Here is a 13,506-nt window from a genome sequence, read left to right as displayed (position 1 = left end):
AATGCTGTATCTACAAAAATTCTAACTTCAAGTTAGTATCAAGGTCATTTCTGTCACTTCATTACTGATTCTGATATGTATCCTGTCATTTAAGACGAAAAACAAAAAAATGATGTAAATTAGGAGATAATTTCAGTTCATATTTAATTGTTTTTTCGGTACAAAATGACAAATTGTTTTGTAGTTTTAAATAAATGTTTAACAATTTCCAAAATTAATTTAGATGTATAATATGAATACTAATTCGGCATAGGTATATTAGAAGGAAAAACAATATGCCTTGTTCGAGGTGTAAATCTGACTTCACGTTATTTAACTGGAAAATAAAATGTGGGGAATGTGAAGATAAATATTGTAATAAATGCTTGAAACGTAAAGACGGGTGAGTTAGTTTGAACATTTAACAAAATGTAGTATACTAACCATAACACTGTTTTGCTTTGTTTTATTGCAGAATTTTATACTGTGAAGTGTGTTTAATTCTAATAAAAAGACCCCCTGATAGAATGAAATTAATGGAGCTGAAAGTTAAAGAATTGAGGGACTATCTTAATAAAAATAATATATCTACCTATGGATTAGTTGGTTAATATAGCTTTATTGTTCATTTTTATCTTAAATTACCATACAATTTGATAAATAAGATAACATATTTGAATTTTTTAGAGAAAAAAGAACTTGTTGATTTATTTTGTAATAAGCATATACCAGAAAAACAAAGAAAAGGGGTTGATAAACTCACTGCAAACTTTGGGGATCCTCTGAAACCATTTAATGGATTTTTAAGTGAGTATATTATTTTCTCATGAGATAAGTTATTTGTTCAATAAATAAACCGATAGATAAAAATGTAGTAGACATTTATTTTTAATATTTAACCAAATATTCCAAATAATAATAATATAGTTCAATATGTTTTAAAGATATCTACTAATCTAATATATAATTTTTATCAACACATTGAAACAGCCTGACTAACATATGCCCATAAGATAAGATTTAATATTGAACTGGTAGTATATAATTAGATTATCCAAAATAAAATGATCGGTCGTGCTTTAGTTAGAATTTGCTGTTTATTAGGTGGTAGTTGTGTTACATGTAAGCATGGTAGGTTATTTTTAATACAAAACATTCTTATATAGTTAAAAGTGTTTAATGAAAAAATATTTGATAGACAATTTGGAGTCAGTCATCACCGAACAAAGACCACCAAATAGACACACTTCTACTACCAATGGCCCCCCACTTTCAAGACCAGAGATATATTCTAACATAAATAGACAACAATCTCCAACATCTGCACCTGGTCCTTCGGCACCTCCTTTTGAAGATATACCAACAACATCTCAAGAAAATTATAATCATCAAACACAATCCTCCAGATCACAGGTTGCTTAATTTTTTTACCTCATTATGTATATTATATTTTATCCTAGCAAAACATTTCAGCAAATTACACCAGACTCCAGTCCCTTACCTAAAAGACATCCAAAATTGGAAGACTTCCAAAGCTTGGATGAGTTAACACAATTGTCCTCAAAACAATTAAAAATTCTGTTGACAGTGAATAGGGTTGATTTCAGAGGATGTATTGAAAAACATGAGTTATTAGAAAAAGCTCAGAGGCTGTGGCAAGATAATAATCAAAATAAAGGTAAGTTTTAAATAACTTCACTGAATTCCCATGTTCAGAACATCCAAGTGCAACATTACCAATTAGGGTTATATTACCTGTCATGGTAATTAATAATTCTTGATTTTCTCTGCTAAAAACATGTTTCATTTATATAAGTCACTATATTTTTTGTGTCCACTGAATACAGTAATAAATTAGACCCCTCAAAGTGTTTAGTTTTTATAGTTTTTGTGTCCACGAAGACATCAAAGAAAAGAAGTGCTATCACTTGTTGATTGTATTTAATGGTTTTAACTATTTTACCTAATTTCAGGGACTTGATATTGCAGAAAATTAAATTTTCAAATATATTAAATATCTAAAACTCTAAAATACAAATTTTATATTATTAAGTACAGATGTAAATATGTACAAATAGTAAAGAATTATAAATATATGTTTAAATTAAGATAGGTTGGATAAGATAATACTAAGGTAGATAACACTCAAATAAGATTGATTATTTTGACAAGAATTTGCCGTTTCGAGTTTGATTACACCATTTAAAATTTGGTATGAACAAAACCTAATTTTCCTGATACTTTTCCTGCAGTTTACTGGTGGTGCTTGAAAAGGTTAGATCAAAATATTCCTTTCAGTGGTACCATTCGCTCATATTTCTAGGGAGGGGAAGAGGAATATCAGTGAGTGAATTTCTTATCTCAATAATAAACATACATGTTGTGTCTCATACATATAACATTATCACAATATTTCATCAGATTACGTCGTACTGCAATAAAGTCTTGACGTCTGCACTCCCGCTGCCTCAACTGCATGTTTTAATAAATTGGAAAATCTGCAAGTAGTTTTTAACTCACAGTTGTTTCATCTTCTCCCAGACAATATATTTCTTTTTTGTCCCAAATCTAGTCCTGTATTTTCATTCACATATAATGTATCTAAGGTATTGTTTAACATACATTCTAAATACAGTCATAAATTACACCCCTCAAAGTGTCTAGTCCTAGCCAATTGTGGTTATTGGTGTTTTTTTTTGTGAAACGCAGTTAAAATGCTTATGGTGGAATGTTGTTTCTTTCCGCCTTCAGAGAATATATTTGGAAACGCCAAAAGTTCAACCTGTTCACCGTGTTGACGCAACATTGTAAAAGCATTGCAACGTTGTTAAAGAGGCGGCAATAGACTCTTTTAAGCTTCTTACTGCATTATAACAATCCATCTATAGTATCAATGTTTACCACAATATTCCCATCCAACTGAAGATACTGCGAAACATGTCTTTGTGAACTTATAGGTTGTACGAAGAGCTATGTAACCAAGTACTTACCTCACAGATGTATTATTTTGAGGACTATATTCGTGGAACTCATCTCGAGATTATCAGGACATAGTTCGTCTTGGATTTTCTGTGATTTGGGTGTGATACAGAGGTGGCCATGCAGTGTTGTCACGTTTTATTTGTATTCATGGTTTCGGCTTATTATCTTAACTGAAATCAAAACTCCAACTGGCGTTTTAATCTGTAAAACTGTCACAAACAAATGAACTAGAATCTTCTGAAAATATTGATAATTAAATAATTAATTTAAAAAATAGCCCAGAATTCTTTTGTTAGTTTATTGAACTGAATCTACCCTTAACGGTTTAACCTTCCGTGTACGAGATGATTAGAAAGCCTAGACAATTTGTTGGTGAACATAATGCATCAAATATTATTTCTACATTATGACCAACATGTTTAAATAAAAATCAGAAGTAATTAAACATTTTTATTAGTTTTAATGACAAAATTTTAAAAAACATATAAAACTTTTATGTTCTCAGGAATAACATTTTTTTATCTTATGTATTCAGTTTAAATTATTTAATTATCACAATCAATTTTATTTTAGGAATCAACAAAACATAAACTATGAATTAAACAGTCATTAAATTTAATATAGTAATCAGTAACTTTAATTGAGATCACTGAGATGTATTTGGTTCACGACTTGTTAACTTATTAACTTTATTAGCTTGTAAAATGCCCACTACTGTAAGGTTGTGATTCTTTTGTGAATACATTTTCTGCAGCATTCCGAGCTGATTGTGATATACATTGTACTAGTCGATCCTCAAGATCATAAGACTTGATGCTTACAGCAAAAGGACTATTGTTGGAGTGTTTCCCATAATATACTTCCATATTTAGCGTGCAAAACGTCTTGCCATCCACTGAAGCATACATTTAAATACCATACTTTATCGGTTTTAAAGAGATGTACTTGCGGAATGTACATCGTCCATTAAAAGCAACTAGTTCTTCATCAATTTTCTCGTTCTCGTTTTCAGTGCAATTCACACCCTCGCCACTCATATCATTCGATATAAATAAACTAAAACACTCGAGAAGGGATTTCCTGACGCTTTCACACCTGCCAAATATGTAAAGAGGTATATCGTCATTATCGTCTGGCTCAAAACAAGGCAATTCAGCATGAACTTCGCAGTCTGTATTACTTTGCATGCTCAAGTGATCAGAATTGTCACATTCTTGGTCAGAATTCACATTTTCTAACTCCGTATCATCTCCTTTTAAAAGTGCTCTATATATCTCTGATTCTGTCAGTTGCGCCATAGTATATATTTTGAAAATATCTGTAACAATTAGTAATAATATAACTCTTTAACTACGCGCCATACGAGATGGGGTGTCTGATGCCCACGAGCACTTAAAATGCGCTTTACTTGCTTGGCGGTAGCCACCTGACTATCATAATGGTACAAATCGGAGCGGCAACATCGCATCTCCAATTACACAGAACGTCTTCTACCACGCTTTTTAAATTTTAAAACAGTTGCGAATTTTTAAGGACTGGGGTGTGTCATACATGGTACACCGAAGGTTAAAAGAATCGAAGGGAATCGAACAAACTGTTTTTGAAATTGAAGATTAAATACCAGTTAAAAAAACACAGTTTAAAACAGTCTAGATCAATAATTTGTATTATTCATTATTCTTCTGTATCTTGGCTTCTTCCTGTGCGTGTGTATGAAACGATTGATATCTGCTTGACCATCTGGTTTTAAAGGTAATTTGTCGTGATAGAATTGAGTGAACTCGCCCTCTGGGCAAGACTTATAAGTTATAATCTGATCTTCGACTTCGAGCAATACACCAAATATAACAAAGACATTACCAATAGTGAAAATTGCCATCACTTTATACGCTTCCAAGTTTTAGTAAATCCGTCTGTGATGACCGTACTCTGAACTTAAAGCTTGTTGGATGGATGTTTCCTAATTGTCATAGTTTATGGCTAGGGATCATCAATTATATACAAATAAAATTAAGAATTATTAATCGCCACATCTAGTATGTAGACAAAAACTTTGTGTCAACAAGTATCTATCCCATTTTTTTAAATTTAAGGTTTATCAGAAGATGCTCCAATTCAAGAACTATGTAAGTTATGTATGGATGCACCTTTAGACTGTGTCTTATTAGAATGTGGACATATTACTTCCTGTATCGAGTGTGGCAAAAAATTGGCCGAATGCCCGATATGTAGGCAATACGTTGTTCGTGTAGTAAGAACGTTTAAGGCTTAAATGTGTAGTGTTTCGAAGAAAATCAAATCCTTAATAAAGAAAAAACCTTGTGATTATCAAAATTTTTGGTGATGTTAAAAATTTAACTAAAAATATATAGGTGTTAAACATTTTCCCAAAATGTTATTGTAGATTAATTTAACTGTTATTAGAAATAAGTTCTCTTCTTCAGTGTTTTTCTTATTTATATGTTATTTATATTTCAATAAATATAGCCCTTTAAAAAATTGATCAAATTTATTTGCATTAATGGACAGATATATTAACTAAAGGCATTGAGTTAATGTCAAAGAGGGTAGACGTATCTAGTTAACAATGAGCAATGCAATCTTTATGTGTCAGTGTCAGTTTATTTTCAGACATTTAGATGAATAACGTTTAAGTAATAACTTATTATGATTTAAAATGAACAAAACATGATGTAAGGAAAGTTTGAAATTTGTTGGCATTGCAACTTAATTTACTGAAAAGGAATTAGCCTTCTTTAACTGATATTTATTAGTTAAAAAATGGACTTTTGCTTTAAGAAAAGCTTGCAACCGTATCATCCAACAGATGGTGTTAAAATGTTCCAAATTGTTACATATATTGTATAACGAAGATGTTCAAATGATTAATAAAATTGCATGCTATTTTTTGATGCCATCAAATTTCACTAATCAAGGAAACTTAATACAATTGCATGAAGTCGATGAAACTTTTATGATACACAGAAAGTTGAGTATAGTAATGTACAACTTACGTAAATAATAGATATTTCTGTTGTATCTTCAGTAGATTTACCGCAATACTCTCCAAAATATACCAATTAAATATCAAATCATTTAGTAACAGATCAACTGAAAATTCCCCGGCTTGACACATGGATAGCATAGATGGCGCTACTAGAATTAAATCTATATGTTTTTGAGTTAGCCCTAACCTTCAAAAGATGTGTGTATGCATTTGACAGCTGTCGGATCATTAGTTTATGAATTATAACATTTTGAATGAAGCAACTTTTGTTATTGTGAAAAAAATGGATAAAAAGGAATTTCGCGTGTTGATAAAATATTGCTTTTTGAAGGGAAAAAATACAGTTGAACCAAAAACTTTGCTTGATGCCGAATTTCCGGATACTGTCGCAGGAAAATCAACCATTAAGGAATGGTATGCTAAGTGTGGACGTGGTAAAATGAGCACCGAAGACGCTGAACGCAGTAGACACCCAAGAGAGGTTGTTACCGACGAAAGCATTAAAACATCCACAAAATAACTTTGAATTACCATAAATTGAAATGAAATGAAATAGCAGACACTCAAAAGATATCAACTGAACGTGTGCATCATATCATTCACGAATATTTGGATATGAGAAAGCTCTGTGCAAAGTGGGTGTCGCGCGAGCTCCCTTGACCAAAAACAACGACGAGTTGATGATTCGGAGCAGTGTTTGAAGATAATCAAGCGTAATAAAGCCGAGTTTTTGCGTCGATATATGACAATGGATGAAACATGGCTCCATCATTTCACTCCGAAGTCCAATCGACAGTCATCCGAGTGGACTGCACACGATGAACCCGCTCCAAAGCGTGGGAAAACGCAACAGTCGGCTGGCAAGTTTATGGCGCCTGTATTTTGGGATGCGCCTAGAATAGTTTTCATTAACTACCTTGAAAAATTATTATTGGACTGCTTGAAGGACGAAATCGCCGAAAAACGGTCGCATTTGAAGAAAAAGAAAGTGCTGCTTCACCACGACAATGCACCGTGTCAAAAATCCATGAATTGGGATTCGAATTGCTTCCTCATCTACCGTATTCTCCAGATCTGCCCCTCAACGACTATTTCCTCTTTTCAGATCTCAAAAGAATGCTGTCTGGGACGTCGAATGAAGAGGTGATCGACGAAACTGAGGCACTGAGGTGTCTCGCCCTTGAAGGGAATTATGTTGAATAAAAAAAACTAATTTTGCCAAAAAATGTGTTTTACTATGGTAGGCTGGGAAGTTTTCAATTGACCTGTATATACAAAAAATAGAGGCGGCTGCTCTACAGGTTATTTATTACTGAATAACGGATCCTTTAAGATTTCATTAAATTTCCTTAAGATTATTTAAATTAAATCATAACTATAGAACATTATCGTTACACACCTGCTTTTGATTTTTTTCTTTTTTATTTGTTTTTAACGTCAAAAAACATTTAGGAAGTTTCCAATAAGATTTATGTCACTGTTGTTTAGTAATATTTTTAAAGAAAACGCCGTAAAGGCAGTGCATTAATTATTATGAACAATTTATACCTTAAGCGCATTTAAAAATCTCTAAAACTATCGTTTACCACCAATAATGACAGCTGTCACTATATTGGAGTTTCTTCAAAAATCAAACTTCAAAATGCTTTCTTGTTTAATTGAACCAAATAAATATATTTTGTCATCTCCCTCTTCGTTTGACAACAAAATAACAATAATAAATTAGGGATCTATCTACAATAATCGGCCCTCTATGACGTTTAGGCGTTAACCGAGATAGTTTTCTGTGAGCAGCCACGGTAAATTCACCATCGCAAAAAACGCGGTGTGTATTTCGGACCTATCCCCGCAGGTCAACAATTGAAAAGGTAACACTTCCAGTGCCATTTGTCATTTCGAAATTTTGACACCATCATTTTCATCCAAATTCAAGTATGAAAAAAACACCAAATAAAAAATCGAAAGATATATTTGTAACGATAATTCTAACCGAATCAACTTCCAGTCTGCTCAACTTAAACGTTCCCCATCTAGAAAATTTACATCCAGAAGATTCCAGAATTTGCATAATAACCGAGAAAGATTATGAATTCTTGAAAAAACAGCAGATGAAGAAAAAATCTAGTAAAAGGACAAATGCTCAGGACTCTACGCATACCAATATAGCATCGGATGTTGCCCTTTTTTCGACAAGCAATTGTTCATCTAACAGTGAAATGTATGGTACGTTTTAAATAAGAATTTGATTTGAATTTTCTTAGTAATAAAATAAGTTAACTTCTAGATATAAGCGATGAGGAAGAAATGAAATATAGAAATAGCAAGGATGAGTTATTTAAAAAAACCAATATTGTTTGTCATCCGTTAGTATCAGTCAGAAGCGTTGCGCATTCTAATAAATTAAAGTTAGAGTGTAATGAGTTGTATGTGTCCCTGTTGGATTCTGAGGTGAGTTTATTTATAACTGTACATTTATTAAAACGCTTAACAATTTGAAAATACGATATGAATTTATGTGTAGTTCTTTTTTAATCATTCATTCGGCAGATATTTAGGTAAAAAAACATATTTCAGTCTCAATTATCTTCGGAGTTCATATGCCGAATATGTCACGGCACTGACAGTATAGATGATTTGTTAACGCCGTGTAGATGTCGAGGAACGGTGGCCCTGGTGCACTTGAAATGTTTAGAGCGATGGCTTAAGGAATCCAATCACAGTTCCTGCGAATTATGTCAGCACCATTATAGGATTATTCGAGAACCAAAGTAAGATTTAATATGTTGGGATAGAGATTGATATTGTACTATATACAATATTTTGATAATAGTAGGATAATAGGTGCACAGCTTGTGAGTGTGTTATTAGTGAGTTAAAGCCTAATACAATTTTTATTGATATTGTCTCAGTTTGAGTGAAATTTTGGGTGCCTATCGGAGTTATTAGGCTCCGTTTGGGAGATTTCTAGCCAGACGAGTCTAATTTTTGAAACGCTTGGCACGCAACGTTGTCAGTTCTTGCAAATTATAGGTATATTTGAAGAATATAAAATAAATGGAGTAAATTGTCTTCAATTCACAAATTAACCTAAAATTCCCCTAGGAACTCAAGTTAACCTTTTGTGGTATAATTTTCATCTTCTATAATATATTAAATGTAATATGAAGAACCTTTTATAAACGTATTAAATTTTAAAATAGTTTTAAAAGGGAAAACGAGACGATAACACAATATGTAAGATAGCAAATGTAATTTATTTATCAGTATATAAACAATACAGCAAACTATACTTCTATAAAAAAAATACTGGATAAACTCTTTTGCATACCACTCGTTAGGTAAAGTTCATGAGTAAAGTAAAGTAGCACTTTTTTGCCGGGTCCCTCTAGGTCTAGTCTACATCGATTTATCTTCACAATAACTCGATAATATACCTAGACAATTGTACACATCTCAAATTTATTAAAAATTTAATTTAAATTAATTAAATTAAAAATTATATCTATAAGCAGATATAAACTAGCTACTAAGAACTACTAGGGTACTGACCAGTGGTCAAGGTTAAAACAAAAATGGCTGCGATAGTTTATTGGATTCTAGTTATTTATCGCTTGTAAATGGCAACATCGTAAAATGAAGTGGAAATTACCGAAATTTGCCAATTACCTACAGGGACCATCTAAAAATAGCCGCTGCTCCAGATTTGTGGATAAGAAACGATTTAATTATGAGCCGACATCTGCCCATTTACTATGCAACAGTGTTTTATAACTTTTTGATCGTCCCTTTTGTTATGTAATCAAATAAGATTTGGTTGAGAATTTGAGATACATTGATACATAGAAGCTGTTCAGTAATAGTTGAATATTGTTATGTATAGGGATGAACATTAATTTTTCTTCAGTTAAACGTTTTTTTACAAGTAGCTTTATTATTTGTTAATTCCACTATAGTACGAGGGTAGTTTGATAAATTAATGACATTATTAATTTTTTTCGACAAAAGAGTATTCCAGTTCTCATCATGATCTTCTTTTCACTCAATATATTTAGTCGAGATTATTTTCCAATATTTTATTCTTTCCAAAAGGTTTTCTCAAGACCATCAAAAACGGGATTTGTTTCAGTGACGACCTCTTCATTCCACTAAAATATCTATATGCTCTGAAATAGGAAATAGTTATAAGTGGCCAAATCTAAAGTTTAGTTTTTTATATCCAAATATTCGTGTAAAAGTTAATTCGTATATAGGCGTATATACTTGCCCAGTTCAGATACCTAGAATGTCGAAAATTAAATGACATAAACCAGGTTGTACACCTAATATATAGCTCGTCCAATAAAACAGCTAAAGCACGTCATAAATTACATCAGTATATTGCCAATTGCTGTTTGTAAAAATGTAAAATTAATTTTAAAACGGGAGTGGATTTTTCCTTCTCGTTGAATCTTAGTTAAAAAGAGATAATACGCTGTCTATGTGTCGGAACATGCAGTCGAATCAGCCTATAAAATTTCATTTGGGTTCCAACACAAGATTCTTGAAAACAGTGATATAATTAGAGGTTATAAATCGACAAATGTATTGTACTACTTGACTGGCTTGTTCTGCGAATCTTCTTGCGTTTCTATGGTTATATATATACATACTTGTTAATTTCTTATATATGTTTATAAAAAATATAATGAAATTGAAGTAAGTATAACGTAATCAATTAATATAAGTAAGTATCTGTTAGTATACCATATATTATTAATACAAAATTCATTCAAAAACGTATTTCAATAAATATCAAAATTATTATATGTTCTATGTGACGATATCAACAAAATTACTAGAATGCGGTAATTTTCAAAGCTCACATAATGGCAGTCTATTCTAAATAAGAGTGAACACACGTCATCACGATGTTTAATGTATTGCCTGCCGTAATTTGTAAATTCGTTTTAGAATCAGACAATACTTTCCTTCTCATTTTATTTTAGTTAAAAATAAGACACAATGCTGTCTGATTAGTTCGAACACGTAAACGAATGAGCCTGTCAAACTCGTCCGGTTGTCAGACGTATGCAAAATTCTTGAAAGCAATAGTGATAAGAGGTTTTAATTCTAACCTATAAACTATTGTGGCTGTATAATTAACTGTAGTTTTTAGATGTACTATAATTATTTTATTTGGAGTAGAATTTTGTTGTATGTCAAAGCCAAACTGAACTAAAACTCAGAATTGATGCGGTAATATTGCTACGTTTTGACGTCACAAATTTAGATGACTTATGTACAAAATAACTTAATATATAGACTATATACAGATATTTTGTTTCTTTCGTTTTCATTAATATTTTCAATATCTCACATTTAGTGAAGAATAAAGGTATAACAGCAAGTTTGAGCAGCATAACAAACAGGTCAATTGAAAAGTCACCGGCATACCATAGTAAAACACGTTTTTTTGGCATTTTTTTTATTCAACATTTCAAAATTCTCTTCAAGCGTGATACACTGATTATAGCGACCCTCCAACTTTTCGATGCCATTTTTATAGTACGATTTGTCCTTTGTTTCAAAATAGGCCGCAATTTCGCAAAATATAATGTACATGTTCAGTTGATGTCTTTAAAGGGTCTGCTATTTCATTCAATTTCAATTTACGGTCATTCAAAATCATTTTGTGGATTTTTTAATGTTTCCGTCGGTAACAACCTCTTTTGGGCGTCCACCGCGTTCACCGTCTTCGGTGCTAATTTCACCACGTCTAAACTTAGCATACCAATCCTTGATAGTTGATTTTGCTGGGGCAGTATCCGGAAACTCGGCATCAAGCCAAGTTTTTGCTTCGACTGTATTTTTTCCCTTCAAAAAGCAATATTTTATCGACACGCGAAATTCTTTTTTATCCATTTTTTTCACAATAACAAAAGTTGCTTCACTCAAAAGGCTATAATTCACAAACTAATAATCCGACAGTTGTCAAATTTATACGCGCATCTTTTGAGGGTTTGGGCTAACTGAGAAACATATAGATTTAATTCTAGTAGCGCCATCTGTGTCAGGACTTTTCAATTGACTTGTTACACATGTAAACAATAAACATTCTATTTAAGTGCGTCTGCGCTCAACTAGCCAGTCATATGTAGTCTAAACCAAACTTTCATTGAATGTTTTATCGGTCGGGTTATAGCAACATCAAATTTTTAATAAATATTATAATTAACAGTAATGTTGTTTCTAATTATGGGTTACGTAGTTCTCACATGTTTTAGGTACAGTATTCCGTGGTCTGTATTAGTATTCCTGCGTCACCCTGGTGTACATCTGAAAGAAATTATTTTTGATTTGGTAGCTTTTGCTATATATACTCCCACAGCTGTTGCTTCGACATACATGCTAATGTTAGTATGTGAGGCACTAGTTAAAAACAATATAGTTACAACCGGTTCTATTTCTTCACATATCATAGCTTTTTCTGCCGTTCTTGGTAAGTGGTATTTAAAATTAGTATAAAACGTGATACATTAGCATATGAAAACAAACAAATATAATCGAAAAGAAGGACGTTTTTTTCCAAACAACTGACCAATTTCATTATTATAAGCAGGCATGGCCACCATTGATTTTACTTATTCTTCTTGGCTCATAATGAGCATACAAAAACACATAGAGGCTTGGAAGGAATGGTACAATATCAACTCTAAGCTAACAGTTGTGTTGCCCAAGATCAAAATGAAACCCCATAAATCCAGAAGGAAACACTGACCTGTTATGTAAACAATTTTTGTTTTTATATTATTTAGTTGTATTTTATTAGATAATATAAAAATGTGTCACTAATTAAATTCAATAAATTGTTAATTAATTTAAAATATTCTTTATTGCAAGTACATTCTCCGATATTTTGAATTGAAGTGTTTAAAATATTATTAGTTTAAATGCGCATGTTCCCAACCAACCAATGATATGCCACATCCTATTTATTTTCTTGTTTACCACCTATACCGCCAAATCAACATGCTTATATCAAAAAACCTATACTATTACGTCTGGTTGCTAGGATACCTTAATATTAAACAATAAGACATTATTGCTTGTCAGTTTGTCATACCCTATTTTGAAATTGACACACGTCAACTTTATATAGTTAATTTATACAAGTCGGCATCGTTAATTGTTCGCGAACTCAGCACCAACACACTCAATTGACTGATTCAGATATTTTACAACGATGAAATTAAAATATCTACCGTCCTAGAAATTTCATGTAAATTAATATGTTACAGGAAAAAGTTTGTTTAAAAAATATCCTTTTTTGAAATGATTACATTAGGCAACCGCACGTCTACCAATCAGTAACTGCGGTTTGTACATAAAACGTCAATATACGGTATATATAAGTTTAATAACAAAAAACGAAGTATTGTGTGTGTCAACAACAAGCAGACAGCTGTCGCAATTAAAACCTGCAGGACAGAAGATCTGATATATACCAGGTACTTATTAAATTGTCACCGTATCTTAATGTTTAGTTCCCATTTATTTTC

At 31.9% G+C, this 13,506-nt stretch overlaps 2 protein-coding genes and 1 long non-coding RNA gene across 7 annotated transcripts; 2 read left to right on the top strand and 1 right to left on the bottom strand.

Annotated features, from left to right (window-relative positions):
• Positions 1-34: 34 nt before the first annotated feature.
• Positions 35-5,461, top strand: LOC143191323 (E3 ubiquitin-protein ligase RNF34). The gene is made up of 6 exons (XM_076396263.1): positions 35-382; positions 455-585; positions 667-786; positions 1,178-1,392; positions 1,453-1,657; positions 5,055-5,461. Exons 1-6 carry the CDS (start codon positions 276-278, stop codon positions 5,231-5,233), a joined length of 957 nt encoding a protein of 318 aa, XP_076252378.1. The 5' UTR covers positions 35-275; the 3' UTR covers positions 5,234-5,461.
• Positions 2,119-2,497, bottom strand: LOC143191325 (uncharacterized). The gene is made up of 2 exons (XR_013004471.1): positions 2,357-2,497; positions 2,119-2,298 (listed from the first exon to the last, which is right to left on the bottom strand). It is a non-coding gene; the product is annotated as an uncharacterized LOC143191325 (long non-coding RNA).
• LOC143191321 (E3 ubiquitin-protein ligase MARCHF3) lies at positions 2,198-12,831 on the top strand. 5 transcript variants are annotated; one of them, XM_076396261.1, is made up of 6 exons: positions 2,198-2,322; positions 7,974-8,191; positions 8,253-8,416; positions 8,543-8,736; positions 12,232-12,446; positions 12,564-12,831. In XM_076396261.1, exons 2-6 carry the CDS (start codon positions 8,077-8,079, stop codon positions 12,722-12,724), a joined length of 849 nt encoding a protein of 282 aa, XP_076252376.1. In that variant the 5' UTR covers positions 2,198-2,322; positions 7,974-8,076; the 3' UTR covers positions 12,725-12,831. The 5 variants fall into 5 exon arrangements, with proteins under 5 accessions (XP_076252376.1, XP_076252377.1, XP_076252375.1 ...); XM_076396262.1 differs by having other exon boundaries at positions 2,219-2,322; positions 8,003-8,191; XM_076396260.1 differs by lacking the exon at positions 2,198-2,322 and having other exon boundaries at positions 7,762-8,191; positions 12,238-12,446.
• Positions 12,832-13,506: the final 675 nt, after the last annotated feature.

The sequence above is a fragment of the Rhynchophorus ferrugineus genome, unplaced genomic scaffold, assembly GCF_030347505.1.
Source record: "Rhynchophorus ferrugineus isolate W39M unplaced genomic scaffold, kcgeb_rfMv2 rfM2, whole genome shotgun sequence".
Classification (NCBI taxonomy): Eukaryota; Metazoa; Arthropoda; class Insecta; order Coleoptera; family Curculionidae; genus Rhynchophorus; species Rhynchophorus ferrugineus.
Note: the sequence above shows the minus strand (reverse complement) of the source record. Positions and strands in the feature narration are given on the sequence as shown.

Excerpts from the sequence above, each read along its gene's own strand:
- LOC143191323 (XM_076396263.1), top strand. The coding sequence starts at position 276 with ATGCCTTGTTCGAGGTGTAAATCTGACTTCACGTTATTTAACTGGAAA. Across the intron at positions 383-454 it reads TGCTTGAAACGTAAAGACGG|AATTTTATACTGTGAAGTGT; the intron begins GTGAGTTAGTTT and ends GTTTTATTGCAG. Across the intron at positions 1,658-5,054 it reads AGATAATAATCAAAATAAAG|GTTTATCAGAAGATGCTCCA; the intron begins GTAAGTTTTAAA and ends TTTAAATTTAAG.
- LOC143191321 (XM_076396258.1), top strand. The coding sequence starts at position 7,903 with ATGAAAAAAACACCAAATAAAAAATCGAAAGATATATTTGTAACGATA. Across the intron at positions 8,192-8,252 it reads ATCTAACAGTGAAATGTATG|ATATAAGCGATGAGGAAGAA; the intron begins GTACGTTTTAAA and ends GTTAACTTCTAG. Across the intron at positions 12,447-12,563 it reads AGCTTTTTCTGCCGTTCTTG|CAGGCATGGCCACCATTGAT; the intron begins GTAAGTGGTATT and ends CATTATTATAAG.